This window comes from Malurus melanocephalus, unplaced genomic scaffold (genome assembly GCF_030028575.1).
Source record: "Malurus melanocephalus ecotype Western Australia unplaced genomic scaffold, MMel_1.1 scaffold_325, whole genome shotgun sequence".
Lineage (NCBI taxonomy): Eukaryota > Metazoa > Chordata > Aves > Passeriformes > Maluridae > Malurus > Malurus melanocephalus.
The window spans coordinates 15,549-40,761 of NW_026623557.1; the positions used below are offsets into that span (position 1 = coordinate 15,549).

At 41.9% G+C, this 25,213-nt stretch overlaps 1 protein-coding gene across 3 annotated transcripts in view; it reads right to left on the reverse strand.

Annotated features, from left to right (window-relative positions):
- Positions 1–1,901: 1,901 nt before the first annotated feature.
- The window catches only part of ATP2A2 (ATPase sarcoplasmic/endoplasmic reticulum Ca2+ transporting 2), a 43,914-nt gene continuing 20,602 nt past the window's right edge, over positions 1,902–25,213 (reverse strand). The window contains exons 6-21 of one of the 3 annotated variants that reach the window (XR_008966095.1): positions 22,817–22,897; positions 21,295–21,380; positions 19,895–20,359; positions 17,490–17,578; positions 14,238–14,340; positions 13,586–13,717; positions 13,375–13,497; positions 12,981–13,199; positions 11,920–12,255; positions 11,483–11,703; positions 10,280–10,482; positions 10,034–10,119; positions 9,525–9,658; positions 8,436–8,553; positions 6,783–8,328; positions 1,902–3,004 (exon numbers count right to left, since the gene is read on the reverse strand). Coding sequence is in view for 2 of the 3 variants with exons in the window: in XM_057377783.1 (XP_057233766.1) it covers positions 8,056–8,328; positions 8,436–8,553; positions 9,525–9,658; positions 10,034–10,119; positions 10,280–10,482; positions 11,483–11,703; positions 11,920–12,255; positions 12,981–13,199; positions 13,375–13,497; positions 13,586–13,717; positions 14,238–14,340; positions 17,490–17,578; positions 19,895–20,359; positions 21,295–21,380; positions 22,817–22,897 (2,669 nt within the window). In the remaining variant the exon portion in view is untranslated. Of the gene's footprint in view, positions 8,329–8,435; positions 8,554–9,524; positions 9,659–10,033; positions 10,120–10,279; positions 10,483–11,482; positions 11,704–11,919; positions 12,256–12,980; positions 13,200–13,374; positions 13,498–13,585; positions 13,718–14,237; positions 14,341–17,489; positions 17,579–19,894; positions 20,360–21,294; positions 21,381–22,816; positions 22,898–25,213 lie in introns of all 3 variants that reach the window. The other 2 variants (XM_057377784.1, XM_057377783.1) reach the window with 2 other exon arrangements.

Genomic DNA, 25,213 nt, shown 5'->3' on the forward strand with positions numbered 1-25,213 from the left:
CTTCCTCATTAAGCCTCTTTGTGTGGTGATTCTTTCCTCCTTGCTTTTCAGGAGCTCAGTGATGTGGAAASTGATCCATCCAGGGCAGAAGCAGGCAGGATTTCTGATTCAGCAAGCCTTATTCCCTCATTTAGTTCTCAGTGGTAAGAAAATCTCAAAGGCTGTGCCTGCCATGGTCATTGCAAGTTCCATAAACATACCACAACCTAATATATTTTTAAAACCAAGATCTGCAGTCTCTATTTAGTGACCTTAGGAGGGCTTAAACTCAGTATAAAYCTACAATTTCAAATTAAACAGCTTTAGGTGGTTAAAGTGTCCTTTGGAAGTTGGCCAAGAGGAGGCAGGGACATRTAATACTGGGTGTTTGGGAGAAAATAGATCAGGTAAATCCTTGGAGCCTGATAAATTCATGTCCAAAGTCTTCTCTGCACTTCCATGTGGATAAACTGTTGGGATGAAATATTTTAGAGGACCTTTTCAGTGCTCAGAGCTTCCCTCATTCTCACCCACCCTTCTGGGGGTGGATGTAGGCTCTAATCATCCTCAAATTCACCTTGAGGTAAAAATAGGGATATTTCCTGCTCTCTGTATTTAGAGTTTGGTGTAATACGTCCACAATGCCTCATTATTTGAGCTGTGGGGAGAGGTTTCTTTGCTCTGTGCTGTCAGTGGGCTCATCCATGTGATGCTTTAGAGCTGGGGGTTTGCAGGGAGAGGAGGAGGAGGAGGAGGGGGAAGATGAAGCTGTTTATTTCAGCATCTCTTACCACATACTCTTGCACTGAGTACCTTGGCAACCCACTGAGCATCACGTTCTCCTCACGTGGCTGTACTCCAGCTGGGGGACTTGTTCTGCTTAAACTGCAGTTCATCATTTAAAGAAATGTTTAAAAATAAGGTGTGAGTTGGTGTGAGTTTGCTCAGCGCTGTCTGAACGTGGAGCTGCTGGAACCATCTGAGGAATGCACCTCGCTGTGATGAGTTGGGTGCTGAATAACAACTTCCTGTCATTGCTGAGCTTTACTTTTGGCACTGGTGCTGGGCACAAAGGTGCAGAAAGAAGGGGCAGGAGAGCAGCTGAGCTGGAGCAAGTTCCACACGGTGATGCAGTGATGGTGAGCTCTGAGAAACGCTCCCTTTTCCCGTGGTGGCTTCCATGTGGAAGCCCTGCTGAGGCTGTGAAGGTGAAGAGGTGCTCATGGGGCAGTGTCCCCCACCTKGCCTGGCCAAATCCTGCAGCCCTGAGCTCAGGAGGGGCTGTACTGACAGCACTGGCTCTGTGTGCCAAGGACTGGCTCTAAATCGGGCTGTGGGAATTGCTGCAATGGGAGATAACGGAGTGTGGAGCCCGGCTCTGACAGCTCAGCCTTCCATAGTAGGAAGCAGCCAGCAGCAGCTCAGCTGAATTAAAACACCCTCCACCATCCTATGGATATGCAGCACCATGGAATTCAACCCTTGTATTTTTAAACCTGTCCCTGTTGTGTTTGAAGGGTCTCAGGCTGTCACCTCATCTGGATAACGCTGTTGCCATTGGGGTGTTGCTATCGGGCTGGAGGCTAAGAGGCATTACACTTAATGTAAAACACATTCCTGAGTTGTCTCTTACTCCAAACAAAATCCAGTGTTTGGGCTTTGGAGCAGAGCATTACAGGACAGTTGGAAAATCCAGCTTTTACCYTGGGAGTGCTTTAGCCTTGCCCAGCAGCAACTTTGTGAGCTTGTGGCAGAAGAGCCCTGGGTTTGGGGAAGAGTGAGCCCAAACTGCCAAGCACTCCCAGCAGGATGCTCGTGGTGTGGTTTGGAGCAAAYACTTTGGCTCATCTTCCTTTTGCCTATGGAGCTACTTTAGGCTGGGGCAATTTAAAAAACAGAAAAGGACAAAAAAAATAAAGATGTAGTTGGGAAAGAATTGTTTATTTTACGTTTCTCAGAGGGATTTTACAAACAATGGAGCATTTTAAAAAAACTGAGTGATCAAAGTACTTGACAGTGTCCCTTAAACACACACACAAGCCCCTGGACAGAGGAAATCACACCAGCGAGGAGGTCAATACTGCCGAGGAGCAGCTGCATCTGCATAGTTCTAGGAGGAAAGATTGCAATGGTGTTGGTGCTAAAAAGTGTCATTARATCCTGGCATTAAAATAAGAGCGCGCTGCAGTGCCTACGCACGGACCTGCAGGAAACAAAGTGCATCAAATAACACGCCGAGTATGTATTGTAGAATAAATTTATTTACCTGATACAAATGAAACTAGGTGTGATGCTCCTTACTGTCAGCATGTCAATAGACAATTGATCTTATTTACAACTTCTAAAGGTCACACATGCAGCTGTGGGAACTGGCTACGTCGTTGTTGCTTTTTAGATAAATGCATCACGATATTTTGTATTGCACCAACATCTGTCTTACTGCCTTAAATAAGTTACATTACAGTGCAAAAGAGGTTGATTTGCACAGATGATAAAAAAATCCAACGGTATGAAGTGGAGGCTTGCGGTTTAACATTCATCTGTAATCGTTTCCATGGATTTATAAATAGGAGAGCATTGTACAGAAGCTGTTGGAGTAGGATGTTTGGATGATACAATACAGAGAGAGATCCGTCTACAACCCAAGGCATGCATTATCTGATATTGTACATTGTARAAACTGACATTTTACATACAGGAATATGGAAATTGGCTGACAGCTCCGCAATTCTTGTTCAAGGATAACCAAACTCTTCTCCATGCAGCACAGAAACCCAACTTCTCTGGAGAGAGTTCCGACTTGGCAAGCTATATTGCACGTTTGTACATCTGTATCATGAAGTCCTAATGGTACCACACATTTCTTCCACAGAGAACACAATGAGTTTTGTTTTTAGGGAAAGCAAAGAATCTTTACACGATACATGCAGAAGTTTTGGTAGATGTGTTGCTAAAAACACATGCACGCAACAAAACAACCTTACATTTCTGCAAAATTGTTTAGGAAGCGATTACTCCAGTATTGCTGAAAAGGAAAGAAAGAAAAGGCRTCAGTTAATGAAAGGATGAATGCTAAGTATCATTATACAAGCAAGACTAAGATCAACAGTGACAGAAGAAAGAATGTTAAGTTTGCTAACTGGCTGCTCTGTCATTGAAGGGACACTCTCAGGTTACTTTGTTCTTGAAGCTCAGAATCCTCTGGATTAAGGCTCAGCTTCCTTGATTATCAGCAGAGCCAGCACTTCCTACCCAAGACAAGTGAAGAACAATTAAGACAYGTTTAATTAGCATTTGCCTTTCTCTGCCTGACCAGTGGCAACAGACAATTCTCACTTCTTTGGAATTTTTACTTTCAAGTTCCATATTATGCGCTTGTTTTTTTTTTCAGTCGAGGCATTACGACAAGTTTGGCCCCAAAGTGACCTAACAATGTCCCTTTTCCAAGTTAGGCAGCTTGTTCTGGGAAGCAGTAGGAAAGCTTTGAAGAAGTCATTAAACTACACGGATTAATGTGTAGGCAAAGGGTAGAGTACAACGTCCTAAAGCTCCTGCTGTACTTCACCCCTACCACAGCATAAGGTCAGCCTCGTGTCTGGAGAGACTGCTCTGAGTCCCTACAGCTCCGTGGAAGCTCTTCCAAACACTGCTTCAACACTAAAATTTGGGCTCTCCTGCTAAGATTTGAAAATGCATATTAATGCAATTAAGGATGTAATTAGCAGAGATTAGGGAAACAGTTAATGGTTAGAAGTGCAAAAAAGTAAACAAGACAGGTGCAAGAGACAGACGACTCTGTATCAGTTTTACCTCCCTTCACCTCAGCAAATTCAGCCTCCTTTGGGCTGTTTACCATCAACCCTGGGCCCGAGCTGTGTTCTCGGGCCGGCACTGCTGTACTGCATTCTATCATCAGATTAAAAACTCAGTTTCGTACCAGGAACCTCCCCAACAGCCTCTCTACCAACACAAGCCTCKGAGCACTTTGACAGACTGGTAGAAATGTGTTTCTGCAGCCTCTTTCACACTCATTTTATTTGCAATAATGTTTTGGGAAACCAAGTATGAACTATTTTTATTGCTCGGATGCCAGCAAGAAGGAGCAGCTCGTTGTGTAGCTCAGCACTTTGGAGCACTCACACGTGAAAGCAGAGAGAGCCCAAGGCACTGCAAAGACAAAAAGCTCCTGGCTAAAAATTCAATGCATGACTGCAGCTGCCTGAGCATCCTCCTTGCTAGAGAACATTCAGGAGGAGCTGCTCTCATTCCAGACCCACTGGGGTCCCAGCACAAGCCAATATCCTTCCTGGTGTTCCCAGCATAAGGCAGCATCAATCACACGATTGATCCTGGTCTTACACACCCCTCTCACAGTAGAGAATAAGCAGTGATGTGTGAGGGCACCAAGGAATCCAGAAAATAGCAGARATGAAAAAGCTCGGTGAGATGGGAGCAAAGAGAAACAAAAAAAAAAATGAAGTTATTTTGTAAGAATGGAGTGGGAGATAAAGCCTGGGGGATTCTGAATTCTGCTTGTGACTAAGTGCTGCTTTTGGTATCTTCTCTGGGCTAACGGTTCAACAGGAGTTACCTACTTCAACCCCAGCACTGAGAGGTCAGAAATACTTGGGGCCAAAGAAATTAAAAGAGAGTTCTGATTTTTGAGATGTTAGCAAACGAGTCTGTCCTGAAAAGGCCTCCCTGACTTCTGCAGCTGAAAGGACTGAGGCTGAAGGATGACAGGATCTATACAGCTAAGGATAAACACTTTAGTTCAGACATTTCCTGCAGACATTACAAACTTTGCACTGMAGTTCTGTACTTTCTGTAACAGGAAAGTTCTCAGCTGCCTCACGCTCCTCCTGCAGCCTCCCCCAGCCTGCTCAGCTGCCTGGGCTGGAGCCCAGAGCCAGCACTCCCAGGTCCAGGATCACAAGGATGTGATTTCCAGGGCAGGATGCTTCACTGCCCAGGAGGAACCTCATTTACAACACTTGGAAAACAGAAGTCCTGAAAGAACAGCAGCCAGCCAAGATCTGCAACTGCTGTTCTTGGGCAACCCTATTGCTCCATTTCTGCAGGAAAACTTGGACAAGACTGGGAGAAAKAGAAGAGAAACAGGGTAGATGAAGATTGCTTGGCTCTGTAGGAGCACCTTATAAAACCTGACTGTTCCTGCAAGCTCAGGAGCTGATAGGGATGGACCCCACTCCCTGTGCCCACCACTCGTCAGCTTTCAAGGCAAACTCCAAGGGACACGAGGCCCTACCCCAAGTGCCTCTGAGAGAGTGGCACGAACAAGCTCACAGATGCCTACAGAAATCCGTGACAAGCAACAAGATTCATCTTCAACACTGACAGATCCAACAGAGAGGGTGTTGAAGACTGAATTCTACTTAYTGACAGTCATTTTTCCCTTCAGCTTGTTAAGAGGGGGGAAAAAGGATGTATAGCAGGATTATTTGGCATAAAAAACAGGAATAGGATTGTACAAGAAGCAGAATTATTCAGGTGGCAGTCAGAYATGTGGCTTTAAAAAGGCCACCAAMATGGTGCTCTGAGGTTCAGCAGAACCCGTGTTCAAGGATTTTGTGGCATTCCTGCCCTGGAAATGTCTGTCAGCAGCAGTGGGAGCACRCAGAACTAAGCTGCTAATTTGTTTCCAGCAAATAACATACTGGTATATGCTTTGATCTCAAGGAGTCCTAGATCACAGGAACTATTATTTTTTGTTTCAAGGAACAGAGATGAGGCTCATGCTGCTCATTTGTTATTGACACAGCAAATGGCTGGTGCAGGCCAGCAGTTCTGTGGAATGCAAAACCTTAGTTTGGCTCCTCCACACTAAAAAAGGGCATTCAGGGSGATTTGAATGCTCACAGTTTGGCAACACACCTACTACATCATCAGGTCAGCTCCTCTGAGCCACTTCAGCATCAACTCAAACAAGTCAAAGTCTCTATAAACAAAGTATCACAAAGCAGTGGAATGTCTGATAGAGCCTCTGTGTTCTGAGGAAGCATCTCCACTCCAGAGCTTAAACCTAGAGAATTATGTGTGCTCGCTGGATTCCAGCTGGCACCAACAGAACAGAGCCTGGAACAATCCTTCCCCTCTAAGAGGGATCACAGAGCTGTTTGAATTTGGTTACTAAAGCAGACTGAGCCAGCACAAGATAACAGCACCTGCTGCTCCACAGACACTGTGACCCCAGGGCACATTTCAAAGAGTGCCCTGTTAAGCTGGGACTGTTCTCTTGCCTTCTCAGATGGCAAATAACAAATAATGAGCTGTTTTTGCCAGGAGCAGCACCTGCCCTTGGAGCACTGCAGGTACCAGGGACGAGGGAAGGGTGCTCAGCTCCAAGGGGCAGCCCCTGTTTCAGAGCAGGRAAAAGCTTTGGACTAAACCAGCACCTGACCATGAGTACCAGAGAGTTTTGGACACTAAACATTCACGGTAACAGCTGTCAGGGTCTTAAGTTACAGATTTGTCTGATTTTATCTCAAACTTAAGACCAAAAGCTGTGAGACCTCGGGGCGCTAAGGCTCCCAGGTGCTATAAAACAAGACCCTAAAATACACTAAACCAAAAGCAAGTGCTTTGCCTTTGGAATCGGTAATTTGAGCTTCAGACCACAAAACAAGAGTCTAAAGTGGTGATAATAATGTAGCACAGCAGAGTTTGACAAAACACAGCATGGGAATGAAGGAAATTACTATTTATTCTTCAACATGTATACAGCATATGCTATTTTACAGCAAGTCACCACTGGCAGGGTGAAATGGAAGAAAAATACTCACTTTAGTCGATGAAAGTTGGAAGGCATTGGAGAAAAACACCACAGTTAGGACTGTTAATGACTTACACATTGTTGATACAGGACTGAATTTGAAAACATGCTTTAACATTTACCGTAATAATGAAGGTGGTTAGTGCCACATTAAAATAAAAATAGTTCTATACAATATGTTCAATTTGGTCATGTGCTATTTACAGATTTTACAAAAAACACACACGAGCTTGTTACTTCAAGTCAGGCTAACAACAGGCCAGCAGAGTAACTCCATGTATACAACTGAGCATTAGTGCCCTAAGTGTAGGAAATCCAATTTCTAGCTATGCAGTGCAAGTTATTTTTTCAGGTCTCATTGCAAATTTTGATTTTAAAGGGGAGAAAAAAAAAAAAAGAAAAAGAAAGGCTCTGACACGTGTGAAAAAGGTATTAAACCCCAACTTAAACCCTCTTGAATTGAAACAGATTGTGTGWGTTAAAAAGGCTTTAGATTTAAGGAGACAGAAGTAGCCCTCCCTATCCCTGCATAACGGGCAACACTGGCAAAATAAGGTCTGTTACAATAAAATACAATAGACAAATAAATAATCTTTAAAAAAAAACAACCCTATGTGTGTTGAGAGTATGGAAGAACCCCAGCAGGCTGCACCTGGAATGATATTTTCTGCACGAGCGAGATCAGGCATACCTCATACAGAAAGTGGTGTAAACAAGGACAGTCAAGAACCGAGAGTGAGGGAAGAGGGGACCGAGAAGAAATCCTGACCCAGGGAGCAGGACTGTCTACCCAGTGCAGAAAGTTCTGCTCGTGAACAAAACCTGACTTTATGACAAATTAAGTTTGGATGATCATGCAGAAGACAAACAGTTACATGCTTTTTTAGTTTTAGACAACACACATTCATTCCCTAAAATCTGCTGCCAATTTAGTTTGATAGTGTCCGCTGGCTCAAAAAAAATTTACTTTTTTTTACATGATGAATAGACTATTGAACAGAACACTGTACATGCTTTTCATCTACAAAAAAATATTTGCATAAAATAGTGTTAGTTCTCTGTACATGTCAATGGACACTTTAACTGTGTATAAAAGAGGAATATATTGCCCCCACTGAAGTCAGAAAAAGCAAAAAACCAAAATCTAGATTATGAAACCTCCATCACCGGCAAATATGTTCATGTGAAAATTCAGCAGAAATAGACAGTTGCTCTAAACAATAAAAAAATTAAGTTAAACTTTTTTTTTTTTCCTTTGAATGTAAAACTCGTCACCATGTCAGTCAAGACCAGAACATATCACTAAAGTTAGTGTCTGTGCTGTAAAGCCAGATAACCAGGGGCATAGTAATGAACACAAACGGCCAGGAAACTCCTTCGGTGCATGCTGACAGAGCACAGGGTTTGGTGGCAGGCCGCACACTATCATCTTTACCAGGTTCCAGGTAGTTACGGGCCACATATTTAAGTGTTTCATCCAGCAGAATGACGGGGAGGGAGATTTTCAATACCATCAGCCACTGTGTCAAGTTCAGAGGTGTGATCTGGAAGATAATCTGCAAGAAAAGCCAGGGGTTACCGAGCTCCCCCTCCAGCCCTGGCATCAAACCCCACAAGGTTTTGTTCTGTCAGTTCAGGGATCAGGGAAGGCACGAGCACTTACTGGCAGTGGTTCCACATAAAGGATAAGGAAGTGGAGGGACATGGACAAGCAAATGGCCCCCACCAGCCAGATGTTCTCCCACGGGGGCATCCTCATCAGGGACTGGTTTTCTGACAGGCTGCAATGAAAACACAGCTGGTGTGTGACTGTAACACCAACAGGAAACTCTGAGAACCACAGAGCAGCCTGGCAAGGCACAGGGATGGGATGGCAGGCAGGAAACAGCCCAGGATAGGCTTTGGGTGTTGGCTGCARCTCCAAACTGGCCTGGGAGTCAGCTTAGCAAAGCAGGCACCATCAGCCTCAGGTTTATTCATGAAGGTCTCAGGTGTTCTGCTCATTCCTGATCAGTTCTTTTCACTGTGACCCCAAAATCCTCTCCATGGGGGAAAGGGAAGTGTGGACATGGCGGCCTAGGACAGAATCCCCCTGAATCTAGCAGGGCCCCAAATGCACCAACTTCTGCTGAACTTCTCTGAATGACTGCCAGGGGGTCAAGAACTTGCACCTTCTTAATGCTGGCTCTTGATCCCATCTGCATTTAGAAGAGGCTGAGATCCAGAGCAGGAGATGTAGAGCAGTATCTTTATGTAGGACTACYCCAGTACACTTGTATTTCAAGTTTATTTGTTTTTAAATTAACTGACCTCTAAGCTATTTGAAGAAAAATACCCTTGACATTGTGCTATTTAGTGGTTTCCATTTATAATCTAATATTAATTGGCTAAACCCACACTCCCTTAGGGCAGGAAAAACTATTTTCCATATCTTCAGCATTCTTATTTTAGTTCTCCTTGATATCACTTTATACCAACATAGGAGGGATAATCTGATTGATTAAGCTTAGATTAAAATAATGGAAAATATTTCAGTTGCTTGTGCTTTGTAAAATACCAGAMTAAATTGCAGACTTAAAAATACACCTTATGATAAGAGATCTCAAATGTTATCTAAGAGTCAAACTTGTTTTCACTACCACAACTCAGAAGGGAAATGTGACTCACTCTTCATTAGCTGAGCTGTCCACCAAGGATCAAATTGCACAAAAAGCAGCATTTTGGATAAGCCATGCAGAGGGGACATACGAACCTGTTGAGAGCATTGCACATCTCTATGGTGACAAGCACAGACAGAGCCATTGTCATCGGGTACGGGGACTCAAACACCACGCAGTCGACCCCAAAGAAGTCTGGATTGTCCTCCTTGCACTGCAGAAAATGGCTCTGGAACAGAACAGAATCAACTCACTTCCACAGCTTGTTAACTTTTAATATGTAAAACAGGCAACTAGGAAAAAAACTGTATTACAGAAACAAAAGTTTCTATTATGACTCCTAAAACCAGTGCTTAGAAACTTTTGCCTGCTTTAGAAAAATCTTCTTTAGGATTTCACTTACAAGACAACAATTAGTCCTTCAAATTGTTAGAAGCTCAGGTATCCAGCCTCTGAGCTTTACTATCAAGACTAATTAATCATGATGAAAAAAATGTTTAATTACATAAATTCCCATAACCTACCAGGTTTGTACAGTCATTTCAAGTACGAAAGCAGCAGGAACCACCCCTCTCCCCCCACAGATATTAAACTGAGCAAATACCAGCTGGTAAAAGGAAACTCTTGGACCACCATCAGCAGCAATAAACCACCAAGCAGCAGCACCCACTGTGGCAGCACCGACGTAACCTGAAAGAGAGAAAAGAGCTTCTCAGTGCTGTGAAATGCAAGACAACACCTCACTCGTCACGCTTGAACTTCAGCCTCAAGACTTCAAATACTGAAATAAAACAGGTTTTAATTCATGTCTTAGTTTATTTAAGGAAAAAAGAAAGCCATTAGTACTTACATCCAATAGCCAGGTAACGGAAGAAGAGCCACCCACTGATGAGGGGCTCTTTGGGGTTGCGCGGTGGTTTATTCATGATATCRAGATCAGGAGGGTTAAAGCCCAGGGCAGTGGCAGGGAGACCATCCGTCACAAGGTTTACCCACAGCAGCTGAACAGGAATTAGAGCTTCAGGAAAACCCAGGGCAGCAGTCAGGAAGATACTACAAAGAAACCCACCAGTTACAAGCTTGTTCTGGTGCATGTCAGTAAAGTTTAAACCTAAGCCTGTAGCAGCACTTCTGTTCTCTCTCACCCACTGAAGATCACAAGCTGAATATTCACAATCAGAAAACTAAACACATATCCAAGAGCAAAGACTAACCACTGGCATGTAAGCTTTGAAGCATTGTCTTCTTTTGGTAACTTCAAAAATTGAAGATTTTTCACTTTAAGGTTGTTTTTTCCTCACTCTACTAGTCTGTACAGGTAAATATATATATATATATATATATATATATGGATAAAGGCTTGACTTTCTAAAAGACACATTTTAGCTCAAATGACTAAGCTTCATTTCTCTAGATTACTGCTAGTCCTTGCAGAAGTTTAATGAGCCAGTAATTTTCATGGCTCCAAGCCTKTGTGAATAAATAAAACAGAAACAGGGACTGCAGCAAGAGCCCTATGAAGGACAGCCTTAAAGCTGACAAGAAACAAGGCAAGACAATTGCTGTGGTTTATCCCCTCTGGGAGAAAGTCTGCTTTGATGTGAGGACTCTGAGGACATCAATATTTACATTCTGTCACCAGAAATGCATTCTGTGGTGCTGGGTCACCACTGCTCCTCCCAGAGGAACACACGACATGTTCCTGTAACTTGAGGTTAAACAAACATCCAAGCTACGTCTGTGACTACGTTATCTGAAATTCCAGATCTTGTACTGTTTGATTAAGGTTTTGGTTTTCCTTCTCTAGAGAATTATTCCAATCATAGAAACAATTGGAAAGTATTACCTACTGAGCTAGAATATTCTGTGTAACACAAGGTGCAACTTCTGTGCCAAGCTACAATTCTTCACTAAAGAAACATGCTGGCCAGAAATATGCAACTTCCACAGTGATCCATTACCTGGAGAACCTGCTCCTCTGGTTTTAGTGAGAAATACTGGAAGACTCCATCATCACTACTCTAGTTCAAAGAAAAAATAAATTGAAACCTACCAAACAACTTCCCCAACATTGGAGGAGATCAGGTATCGGATGAACTGTTTCATGTTGTTATAAATCGCACGTCCTTCTTCCACAGCAGCTACAATCGTGGAGAAATTATCATCTGCTAAAACCATTTCAGAAGCAGTTTTGGCCACTGCAGTACCAGAACCCATGGCAATTCCAATTTCTGCTTTCTTCAGTGCAGGAGCATCATTGACACCATCACCAGTCTAAAATAAGAATTCAGGGTTGGAAATGAATCAGTAAACAAGGTGGGTATTAACATACAGATCCAGACAGGAATTTTGCACTGGGTGTGGATCTTTAAAACTCACAAAGTGCAGGGAAACGTGGAAGCAAGTTCCAGAATGGGAAATTACTCTGAAAAGGCTTAATTGGGGTTTAAACAAAGCATCTGCCTTTCTAACCAAGTAACCATCACTCACCATGGCTGTGATCTCATCAAAAGACTGAAGGAACTCCACGATTTTGGATTTGTGGGAAGGCTCCACACGGGCAAAGCAGCGGGCATGGTGACAGGCATCTCTCTGGGCAGCAAGGGACAGCTCATCAAACTCACGGCCKGTGAAGGCTTTGGTGGACACATCTTCATCTTCCACAAAGATCCCGATGCGGCGGCAGATGGCCACGGCCGTGCCCTTGTTGTCACCAGTGATCATAATAACCCTGATGCCAGCCTGCCTGCACAGCTTTATGGATGAGGCCACTTCAATYCTCGGGGGATCCAGCATTCCCACACAGCCCACGAAGGTCAGGTTGGTCTGAAACAAGATACACCCAGTTTTAGTGTAAGATCCTGCAGCAGTGAAATAATTTGTTTTCCCTGCATATGTCGTGACATTTGGGATGATTCCTTGTCCTACCTTACCAACTTTTGCTTCAAATGCACTGATTTTATTAGTTAAAAGGTGCTCCAGTTGCCAGCCTTGCARATTCAACCTGCAAGCATTGAGTCTTTGATTTTTATCATCAGTGCCAGGAGCAGAGAGAGCACAAGCCAAAAACTCATGCAACTGTTATTATCTTCCTCCTMAATACCAGATAGAGATTTCATTGGAAAATTACAGAGCAGCTAAGATGATAATCATGGACTGAGCCCTTGCAGCTGACAGCACAGAGGCAGGGAAGTGAACCTGAGCAGGTACATTCCATCACAAAATCCCAAAAAAGGTCTTGCAGTTGAGCAACACCAAACTGAAAMCCATTAAAACTGAAACCACAGTACAATTTTTGGACTCTTTAACTGATTTCTCTTTGTGTTTTAAGCCAAGCAGCAGCAGCCTGTCTACCTGCCATCAACTTTTTCTTCTAAAACACAAAGTCCCTTCTTCTGAGCATTCCCTCCATACATGTGGGAAACTATTGTGTCTCACATCAAAAATATCCAGAAAAAGAAAATTCTCAGACGTAACTTTCTCAAGGAATAATCCAACATAAGAAGTCACCATTCTTCAGTTTGGGGAGAGAGAAGTGCTACTAATCTTACCTCATAGTTGATGAAATTTGAGGAGTCCTCCAGATTCATTTCCTCTTTTTTAGGAGGATTRTCATGGGTTGCCAGAGCCAAGCAACGCAACGTGTCCCTGCCAGTTCCCCATTCTCTAATGACAGACATTATTTTCTGCTTAATTCCCGAGGTTAAAGGTATTTTAGCATTTCCAACACGGACATGTGTACATCTGTCWATCACACCTTCAGGAGCACCCTGCAGAGGCAGAAAGGAAAAGTCATTTTGCTTATTAGCTTAAGAAATCCCTTTCTATTGCAACATTTAAATCACAAAGCCCTTCCTCCCACTTGAAGCTGCAGTGAGCTGTACCATAATTTTTAAATACAGTGCTGCCATCCCACCACCACACTCTCTCAAGTGAGGGACTGACCTTAACAAACATTTTGCTCATGGACGTGCGGCTCGGTTTGTTTGGAGTACAATAGACAGACATCGACTTTCTGTCTCTTGAGAATTCCAGAGTGAATTCTTTCTTCATGAGTTGTTTTATCACCTTATTAAAAGAACAGCATTAAAATGCATTTAGATGGGATTTACTACAGAGCTGTCTCCCCAGACAATCCCAGTAAAACGGGACTCACCGAGTTGCAGGCGTTCGCACGTTCGATTCTCGAGAGTCCCTTCAGGTCTGTGTCAAACACGTTCATTTTCTCAACCAGACACGTCAGCGCCGTCTCCGTGGCTTCACCAACCTTTTCATAAACTCCCTTAGCCTTGAGTTAACACAAAGCACACAAAAACACAGGGGTTTAAACCTCACCTGGAACCTACCAGAGACAAAAGCTCAAGTTTCACAATGGGGAAAAAAAACCAAAAAAGCTAAACAAGATTTAATGTGTCTCAAACAAGTAAAACTATTTTTAAAGAGCAGCTTTGAGGAGTTTGATTTGTAGGAATTTGAAGCTTTCACCCTCAAGAGCAGCAGAGAGAGATGTCAGTATTTTATCATCAAGCATTTAAGACTTTTTGAGACTTGGCAGCAACCAMAAGACAGCGAGGCAAAGCAAGAGAGCAGCACCAGGAGATCTCCAAATTACAGATTACACTTCTGCTGGATTTAGTTCTCAGTGTTCAACAAACAAGTAATTATCAGAATTAATAYTTTAGAGGACCTAAATACTCTCCTYCCCCCTTGTCTAGAAGGGGATTTACCACTGAAAGGTATTAACACAGACAGATGAGAACATTTATCCTCATTCCCACACTCTCCTCTGTTCCAGGACATGAACTTACTTCATTGTAATCCAAAGAGGAATCATTGCAGAGTGCACAGATCGTTGCCAGTTCCACAAGACCATCATAYTGGCTACATTTAATGAGTTTGTCATCTTTATGCCTTTCCAGAGGAAGAAAAGGGGGAGATTGAAAGTTAGTTATTTAGTATTAGCATCTCTTCTGTTCTTTATCCTCTTTCCTGCATTTCCATTTAGTACAATGCTCATTAGTCATGGACTTGGAACTACAGAAGTTGTCGAGAAGAGCAGCATTGACAAAGGGGAGTTCTGAAGTTTGCTCAGARCCATGAATGGAATGAAAATGATCATCTTTGACCACCCCTGGGTGACAAAACCTCACTTCCCCAAGGACAGTCACTCAGCAGCGTGGACAAATGCTCAGGGATGAGGCACAGGAGCTGTTTGAGCGTGTGCAGGGCTTGGAGGGGAGATCCAAGCAGGASAGGAATATCACTGGATACCCTGGAGTTTCGCTTCCTTCCCACTGCACATCTGCAGCTTCCCTGCAATGCATGAAGTGCATGCACTGGGCAGGCATTAAAGCAGATTGCACCTCTTTAACTGCTGAAAAATTGATCTGTATTACACGTGAGCCTCCTAAAGCCATGAGAAGTGAAGTCATTTCACAAGACTAATTCCACTAGAAAAGAAATGATCAATATCTCAACTCTTGAGAGAGAGGAAAAGGAAGGTACATTTTCCTGAAGGAATGCACCATTCTGACATCACCAGTAAGGAGCAACTTCTCTACTTTCACATTTGGAAAGAGTGAATCGATTCCTTTTCTGGAACATTCCCATACTTCTGCAGCAAGCACAAAAGAACCAAGACARTGTTCAATACTGTTATTTTCCCCCCAGTAAAATTAGCAAGGCAGAGCTAATACATAACATCTTTTATTAAAGCTCCCAAGGAGGGGAAGAAAAAGGTCTGATGGTGGAAAGATGTGGATCATTACTCCGTAAGAATTCACAACACAGACTATGACATGTCCCATTATGTAAGCTTTTGTTCAGTTGTGGCACTGCAAACAAATTCCAGTGTTGTGTAACACAGCACGAGAACAAAATGAATCTTGAGAAAACAAGTATGGTTTTAATGTTTCATTTTGCATGAAACATTTTGCACGAAAGCTGTGAGATGTTGCTTTACAGTCCAACTCTCAGGCTGTCACCTCGTCTATCCCACCCAAAACTTCCTGTTTTCACCTGTTCTGAACTCAAACAACACCARCATTTTGGAATATCCATAATTAGTTACACCAGAGTGTGTTTTTTATAATCCTTTTCTGTGTTCCTTATCAAAAATTTCTGAAGAACAAATGCAGAGTCTAAGGTGCTGGGATCAGTTCTGGATAAAGGAATTTTTTTTTTCTTACAGCTTCAGGTTTTTCAAATGAACTCACTTGAAGGTCAAATGCAATCTGCCAGCTTTTGCTGCAGTTCTTAATTATTGTTGGGTTTGTGCTCTCAGTTTGCAGTAAGCACTGAGTGTGCCKAGGCATGGCAAAACTACTCCAAACTTTGACAATATCTCCCAATATCCCTGGGAAAAAAAAATCAGTATGAAATTTGGGGGGCTTTTAGTAAGAAGTATTTGTGATTTTATATCCTGGATGAATCTTAGGGATGATTTAGGTATCAAATATTTTAAGAGTAAATGAAAAATTGCTGATTTAGTGCAAAACCATTTAATGGTTATGAAATTGAATCAGTTGTGGAAGACAAGAGTGTCTGAAACACCAAATAACACCTGTCAGAAATGGTTCAGGTCCTGCTATGGGGCAGTGCAATGGATTAACTGCCTCTTGACCTCCCCAAACTTTATTTTCAGTGAGTTTGCAACCTAAGGTGAACTCATTCACCTTACTTAAAATCCGTCCAAAGCCACTGCTTTAAAAGCTGTCCATAAATGCAGAAATAAAGCAGCCCTAAGGGTTGGAGCTGAGCTGTGTTTCCTTGTGCTCCACTAAGAGCCTTTCTGAGGCCATTTCCCTCTCTCAAAACCCTTTGTACACACAAAAGCATTGAGTTCAGCACACTTGTTCACATTCCCCCAACTTCAGCAAGTAAAAACAGCACATTAACAAACATTGCTGTCTGTCTCATTATCCCCCACATCTGTCACCACATTCTCTTTTATTATTCTGTTTATCTGGAGCTCGTGAGACCATCTCAAGTGCAATATTGGGAGTTTTGCAAGGTCTGGAGTCACCTTGCCTGAGCAAATGCTATCTCCTGAAATGAGAGCATAAGCTTTTGACAGCAATTAGCTTTGAAACAAAAAAGAGAACTGGGGAATTAAGATTTCCAGCTGCTGGGAACACCAGGGTCTTAACTGCTATGGAAATTAAACAGAGATAATCACTACTGAGATGGGCAAGATTGCAGGAGTCAGAGGCACACGTGTGAAACRGCACAAGGCTGAGATGTTTACAGTAACTGAAATGAAATTCTACTTCAGCCACTGCAGAATTGTATTCTGCAACTAAAACTGAATTGATAAGATTATAAAACACATGGAGGACTGACCAAGTAAAAGGAGCTGTAACAAYTCAGTAAAAAGAGGCTTTTCTTCAAGAAGCAGAGCCCTAAAAATTCCTGAAGTTGTCAGGATGAACCACTTACCTCAGTAGCAGAGACTTGCAACTGATAAAGTAAACCAAAGCTCATTCCTTTCCTAAAGGACTGGGTTTAACAGCAGCTCAAATAGCAAAGGCACAGACAAACACACACATCAACTCAAGTACAGATGCACCAATAAACTACCGAGAGCCAGGGGCTGGAATTTACAGCTGATTTAAGAGGTAACTCCAACGTATTCAGAAGATGCCTCAGAAAAAACAACTTCCCCATTGTCTGAGGCAGGGAAATTGGAAACACTGAGCTCACAGCCTAACAAATGCACACCTCTTCAGATTTACCCAGCTTTTAAATAAAAAAAGAAACCTCACTTAGAAGCACGGAGATAGGTAATCTCAGTCCAGCAAGATCTCAATAAAATAAATCCTCTCTACCCCTAATTAATTTTTAGATTATCAAGGGAAGACTGCAATACTGGAGACTGTTCAGTTTCATGAAGGTTTACTTTTCTACAGTTTATGTTTTCCTGTTAATTACTTTTCCTCCCAGCCCTTCAGTGTGCTGTCTCATTTATTAACAATCACTACTGAGTATTACAAGCATCCCTTTTTTAGATTAAGGTAATAGTAAATGCACAGACAAATATTTAACTTGAACAGAACACTTACACTTCTCCCATAGGAGCATATGTTGAGCCAGTTACAGTAAATTCGTTCAGAGAGCAGCTGTCTCCTTCTACTCTGTCCAGGATAAACATCTGAAATTAGAGAGTTAGGAGTGTTACTATCTTTGAACAATAATTAATGCAAGAGATTTAAACAGGCCTTAAGCAAGCAGGTACAAGAGGCAAGTTCAGGCTGAGCAAACAAACCATACAAAACCCRATTCTCTGCACTTCGATCCCACATATGTTTGAACAGCTCCATACTGAAGCACAAAGTACAGGTAACAGCCCTCCTGCCTGCAGATCTCACTGGAAAACTGAGAGCTGAAAACCACAGGAACKGTGGACACTTCAGCTGGGAAAACCATTCACACACCACCCGACAATCCTCAGTAGATCCAAACTCACTCTTCCTAAGCTTCACACCAGTAAATTAACTCTCATGAAACATGAATTAATTCTCTGCTTTGAAACAGTCAAAAGCAGCTCAGGGCAGCTTGGGCACTGACAACTCCTGCCAAAGTCAAAATAAAAGCATCTACAAATAGGAAAAGCTGAGATCTAAAGGGTGAGGTTTTAGCAAGAGGCAGRCTATGGCCAGTTTCTCTTAACACCAGCTTGAAAGTGTTTCCTRTCCTGGTTTTCTAGTTACAAGTCACTTTGCCACATGGGACACTGGTAGTTTAAATCATTCACCCAACTCAAGTGCTCTTTTAGCACTGGTGAAATGATATCTTCAAATCAAGGCACCAATCTGAGGGATGCAGTTTAGCTCTAAGAGACCTGCAATTCGGTTTTTCCTTTGTTTCCTTTCTAGGAGAGCTGCAGGCAGACCAGATCTGAGAAGATGGAGATAAAAACCACAGTGCCTGAAGCTGTCTTACTCTTCATGGCTTGTTGGAATGGCACTAGAGAAGATAATTTCTCTCTAATTGACAATTTCTCTCTAATCCTAATGGAACTTCTCATCCACTGGTAAGCACAGGCCATTTTGTCACATCACATTTTAGCAATGCCCTCCTCTCCCCTCRTTGAGCTGCCCTATGTTTTAGACAAGCATCCTCATAAAGTACAGCCCAATAAAATAAACTTACAATTTTTATGGGTATCAGAATTTTGCTACATTTTTGCAAACTGCAATTCATGTTCTTTTGCAACTGTCAGAGATTACCAGGGAACCAAGTAAGTTGCACTGGACAAGATCTAAACCATTTAGCCCTCTAAATAAGGAGCAGAGCRTTTTGAGCTTTTAAATAAACACAACTTTAATGATGAGTTAACCAGGAAGGCTCCTGCTTTTGGCATCTGCAAGATGAAAAAATCCCTGCAAAGACTAGGGCAGTTATGCAACTCTACTGCAAGTAACCTCCTCTGGAATACTGATGAGCAGCTGCTTTGTGTCTCTTAGGTATAAATACTACGATACTTAAGGAAGTAGAACAAGTCAACCACCAATTAGGAAGAAAAAGCCATCAATCACATGAGAATAAAGTGCTTAGGGCTTACAAACTTTCACCACTKGTGTGCAGTGCTCGACATGCACACATTTGGAATTCTAACCCACTGTAATGAGACTCTGGACACTTCATGTTGGAGTTGCTGTGCCACTGAACATCCAAAGTTATTAAACAGAAGAATTCAGTGTTTTCTCCATTAAATCCCTACAGAGAAGCACAAACTGGCAGCTGAACATACATTATGTTAAGCAACCAGCCATGAAAGCCCCAAATGAACCCAGAGTACTGGGGAGAAGGGAGGAGAGGCACAGAACTCAGGCTCACCTAAAAATACACCAACAATGAAGATGACTCTGACAATGCTGGTAACAAGAGTCAACTGCACCTCAAGCTGCCAGATTAGTCAGTGTTACACTTTGAAAACACTACAGTGATCCACATCAGACCAGCAAAGATAACCAAGATAACCAAATAAAGGTGGAACCACTCAGTAGTGAAAACACATTTGACTACCAGAGTTACTGCAGTAAATCTCCTTTTCTCATATTACGTTTCCCCACCATTGTTGTGTTTCTCAATTAAAGAGGAAAGTGTTTTACTCTGTAGAACAGGATGTGTGTTAAGTGTAACTTTCTAAAAAAAGGCATAAATCACACCAAAGAGTTACCACAACCTGAAAGGCTCACAGACAAGTCAATGGAAAGCTGCTTACCAACAACTTTCTCTTCCCTGAGTGCGGGTACAGCTATTTTTGGCCGTGACTAAATAAGGGATGAGACAAAAGCCTTCAAGACTACACAGCGGAAAACTGAATTAAATGTGGAGGTATTTTCCTTATCTTAGGGAAATAAAGCAGGATTTTGATGATATGAGAACTAAAAGAGCCGGGATCAGGAGAATTTGAGCAGTGCTGAGGAGCAAAGGAGAAGCAAAAGCAGCCAGCAGCACGTACCCTGCACACTGACATCTGGTTGGTGGTCAGGGTACCCGTCTTGTCGGAGCAGATGACAGAAGTGCAGCCCAGRGTCTCCACCGAGGGCAGGCTCCTGACAATGGCATTCTTCTTGGCCATCCTGCGYGTGCCCAGTGCCAGGCAGGTGGTGATGACAGCAGGCAGCCCCTCRGGGATGGCAGCCACAGCCAGGGCCACGGCGATTTTGAAGTAGTAGATGGCRCCGCGGATCCAGGAGCCGCCGTGCACGGGGTCGTTGAAGTGGCCGATGTTGATGATCCACACGGCGATGCAGATCAGGGAGATGACTTTGGACAGCTGCTCCCCAAACTCGTCCAGTTTCTGCTGCAGGGGGGTTCTCTCCTGCTCGGTCGCCACCATCTCGTCGCGGATTTTCCCGATTTCGGTGTTTACCCCCGTTGCAATGACCACCCCCATGGCCTTACCAGCAGCAATGTTTGTACCCTGAGGTAAAGAAAGAGAAGGGAAAACTTGGGWGTCAACCTACAAATAGGTTTTGTGGGTGAGTTTCCTTTGGTTTTAATTTAACTAAAAAAACCACCATGAAAACCCCCCAAACCAAACCATTGTGTTTCAGCCAGGATATGATAAAGGGTAAAGAGGAAGATGATGACACTGCCTGTGTCTGTAAGGAAACACTCYAGGATGGAATTTTTGCTCCCAGAACCAGCTCAAAATGAGTCAGTATTGATCTCTCTCACAAGCACAGTCAAACCTGGCTGCTGAGCAAGCAGTATGTATTTCAACTGGAATATTGAATGTGTTTTGCCTCCCTTTTTTTTTTTTTTTTTTAATTAGGACTCTATTTTGTCCAGATTTAATGTTATTTACTATGAATAAGAGATGTGTTCTCTAGGGCTCCCTGTGTGAACATATTTAACATGGAAAGGAACAGCTAAATTGAGCAGCCCACCAGCAAAAAAGTTATTTTCTTATCTGAAAGGTATCTAATGCTTCCTTTAAATAAATTTGAACAAACTGTTTCATTCCTACATRGAAAGACAGTTCTCAATTTTAGCTACATGACACCACAATTTGTGTGGGCTCTTATCACATGGAAGAACCATTACTTTAGGAAATTACTTTAGAAGCACTTTAAAAGTGTGTGTGCTCCACCCTCCAAGACTTCCTTGTGAAGGACAAAAATAATTTTYCTCATATAGACTGGTTTCATCCAGCATCTTCCCCAAGGACAGCTTTTATTAAAAGTTAATTCTAATTTTTAATGCATTTAGTTCAATGTGTAGGGAGACACACAGAGATGTGTGCAGAGAACACAGCAAAGTCATGCAGCTTTTGGGGAAGACGTGAAGTTTTGCACATTTTTATCAGCTTCAGTGTTATTTTATGAATGTTTTGAAAATCTCAGAACAACTTACAGAAAAGAGCATGTTCTTCTTGTCTTGGTTTACAGCACGAGGATCAGGCACAGGGTCAGTGTGCTTAATAACGGACACAGATTCACCTAAAATAAAGATAATAATCTTAAGAAGAGATTACGTATATGGAGTCCTGAGGGAAACAAAAAGTTATAATCTTCAGCACTGAAATTTTTACAATGTCAAACTTCTTTTGTCAGATGATTTTCATTTCATTGCTTGAGTGAAACAGGAAATATTTTGGTAGGCCAAGAAAATGGAATGTCTGACTTGTAGCAAAAATTATGCATCAGTTTCTACAAACATGTGACACAGGTACAGAAAGACTCCTTTTCTTTAAAAGCAGATGTTCATTGCTACACCAGATTCACAAGGTGGTGCTCTTAGCTTCAGCCACTGAGTTACAATACTTTGTGTAAGCTCAAGAGAGCCAAAGCTTCCCCTTTYAAAAGGATTTTCTTGAGCAGCCTCTCAGACCTCAGTCCTATTTTATCAGTCAGGAGACTCAAGCATCAACTTGGCTGCAAACAGAAAAGGCTTCCTCCAAAACAAGAATTCTGTTACTTAAATCAACGCAAGGAATAGCCCCTTTTTATAGAATTCTGGTGGGTTATTTCTACTTATTCCAACAGCTTTACAGGCATGGAGTGCGCCCATTTTCCTGTGCTAAACATAAGGAAAGCTTGATCAGTCTTGTGCTATTCAGGATCTGTGGTGAGAAACTTTGGAGCCTGTTTCAAGACGGATTCAAAGATGAAAAATAGGCTTCCTATGAATACTTGACTGTTTTAAAATTCAGAGCTAGTTAACATTAATTTATGCTACCAAAAACAGGCAGACAGATCTCCATGTTCCAGCTGAGAGAAAAAACTGTTGTAGCATGCTTGGTTGATTCCCAGCTTCTTTCCTATATTCAGAAGTGCTGCTACTTTGTTTTGTTTTCAACAAATCTGAAAAGGGATCTAAAAATAGCCCCTTCACTTGAGGGCTAGTACCAGAAAACACACGAATGTGTGTGCACAGAATTCAGCAAATAAGGCTCGAGTGTACTGAGTCTTTAGTAGCAGCACCTTAAAAGCTGCCAGTATTGCAAAAATTGTTCTCTTCTGTTGGAAAAGACTTTTAGTAAGATTTACATACTTTCATGTTTGAGTGGTGTCAAGATGTTCAAACATAGAAGACTCTGTAAATTAAAAAAGGAAATTCTTAAAGTGGTTTTTTTTTTGTTTTTTTTTTAAATTTTAGTTTCCCACAAATTACTTGTTTCTGTTGGGGGAAAGGGATGACCAAAAAAACATTACAAGACTCAGTAAGAATGTTCATCKCACTAAAGGCAACACAAAGCCAGTGATGAAGCAACACATTCAGCCACTCTAGAAGTTACCAGATCAGAAATTTACTGCACTTGAATGCAGAGAACTTCAATAGCTGCAGGCTTGTTTCTAATGGATCATTTCAAACAAAYGGTGAAAAGGCACTTTCAATTATGCACATCATTACATAAAAGTCACAGAAACTGTACCTGTGAGAATTGACTGGTCTACCCTTAGAGTTGTAGATTTGATAGAAGTAATTCTTATATCAGCAGGAACCTTGTCTCCAACTACAAAGAAATGACAAGACAAAGTCAGAATTTTGCCATTTGAGGGATTTCGAACCACGTGTCTCTTACCTCAGTCACCCAGAAAAATGACTTCCCAATGCCTGTGCAGAAGACTAAAAATACCAGCAGTTCCTTACTGCTTTTGTGATTTGCAATCTCCCTTTTTCTGAGTATCCAATACACTTTGGCAATTTAGACTTGCCCCTACCTAACCTCCAAGAAAGAAGCTGTAAATCACTGGATTGTTTTTCTAACCACATGGCCTCTTGAAAGTAAAGGGAAAACAGTCTCAAGAGCAAGATATCAATTTCAGAAGATGTATTTATAAACAATCAAAACCCGTAGCTAAGGTGAATYGAGTTCCCTTTTCAGAACAACTGGTCCTGGAGAGCCTTTCAGTTGTTTTCTCTATGCCCAAAGTGAGTCCTCTGCTCTCCAAAGATCACATTATCCTCATCTATTTATTTAGAAAACTAAAAGAAGTTGTATTTTCCTTTTCTTTGGCACCAATTGTGAGAATAACGTGCTTCTGCAAATATGCTCTTGTAATGTTATACTTTGAATTCTGCCAGATGTTTCARAGTTGGAAGTTAACTTCAGATCACACAGTAGCTTTATTTTCCAGTAATGTTGCTCTATTAAATAACCACAATCCATGTYCCAGTTACAGTTTTCACAGAACTCTGTTGTGTTTATCTTGTCATACACATTTCTACTTTGCAAAAGACAACATTAAAGAAAAAAAAAAACAATAAAACCTACAAACAACAAAACATTCACTAACAAGTGTTTGAGACACCAAGGCAGCAGATGAAAAAAGCTAACACCACTCTTAAAAATGGCAGTGATGACTCCAGTTGTCAGTTGAGTTCTAGCATCTCTACCACCTCAAAATTAGTTCTTTTACCTTCCTACTTCCTCTTACCCAGCTTTTTCTAGTCTTAAAAAAAACCCTAAAGCTCTACCATTTTGTGCCTACTGCAAATAAATGACTGCATGCAAATTAACTTGCTAAAGGATATTAATGAGGCACATTTTTGACTCACATGGAGGGGTTCTACATTCTGCATGTCAAYATTGCTAATTAACACATGATTGAGCACTCCTAATGTAATTTAGCAMTGCAAGCATTCAAGTATCAGCTATATTGTTATAAAATAATGCAAAGAAATAAAGAAGAGAGAATAACCAGCTAAAGACAGTTGATCTTTTCAGTTGGTGGAATCTGTGTCCCTGCAGTGAAATGAAAATAAGCTGCAATTCCTGCAGGAACTGCTTATGCAATCAGCAGCAATAATGCACATTAAGAAATAATATAATGAAAATTCTACATTGGTGTCACAGCCTTGGCTCATCCAACCRCTCACACCCTGGAGTGGAAAACTGTGGAACAAAACCCTGAAGAGAAGAATTAAGTGCWACTTCAAACCTTAGGAAAACTTGCACCACGTGACTTTCTGTAAATTCTGAGTAACTCCAACCACTAAAATCAGCAAAAGATTGTATAGTTTTGCCTGTAGGAGCTATAAGTGTGCTTTTGYGAGCATGTGTACCTGAAGGGACAAAAAAGCAGCCACAAATGTATCATTATACCATGTGAATACTAATTTAAGCCACAATGCCCTTGAGCAGCAAGAGAAAATAGCCCTAGACAAACGGTGACCAAGGCCAAAAAAGGCAAAACTATTCAATTGCTCTCCTGGTGTCCTGAGGAGGGWTATTTGCAGACACACAGTAGCAGCTGCTTTGCAGATATGGCTGGACAGAAAAGTCCTCAGAGAGGCCTGTCAACCTGCACAAACATCTTCAGAGCACTGCAAAGAGCTGGAAAACCACAGGCAGCCCCCATCCACCACATCTGACAACACTCTTAAAATGTGTAACAGGAAAAAGAAGCTGTTAAAAAACTAATCTTGAAACTTTCAAGCAATGGGAAGGAACATATGGCAAAGTTTACAAGTGATTTTCGAACCTACTTCTGAACTGCTCCAAGTTGTTCAAACTCAAACATAATATTCACAAGACCTAAAATACTTGGAGACACCCCTCTAASAGATTATTGATATTTAACATCAATATTTCCATGAAAACTACTACTGTTGTTATCAAGTGCCTGAATCACCAGAACTGAAGTGGTAAATTTATGATGACAGCGCAACTTTATAAATTTATCTCAACCATTTAAGATAAGACACATTATTCACTCGCCCTSCCTGAGAAGGATGTAGTAAAATATTCAAGGCATTTCCAAGAGGCAGGAAAGATGTACATCAGGGTCAATTACAGAGATATTTTAAACAGCTCTTTGCAAAATAA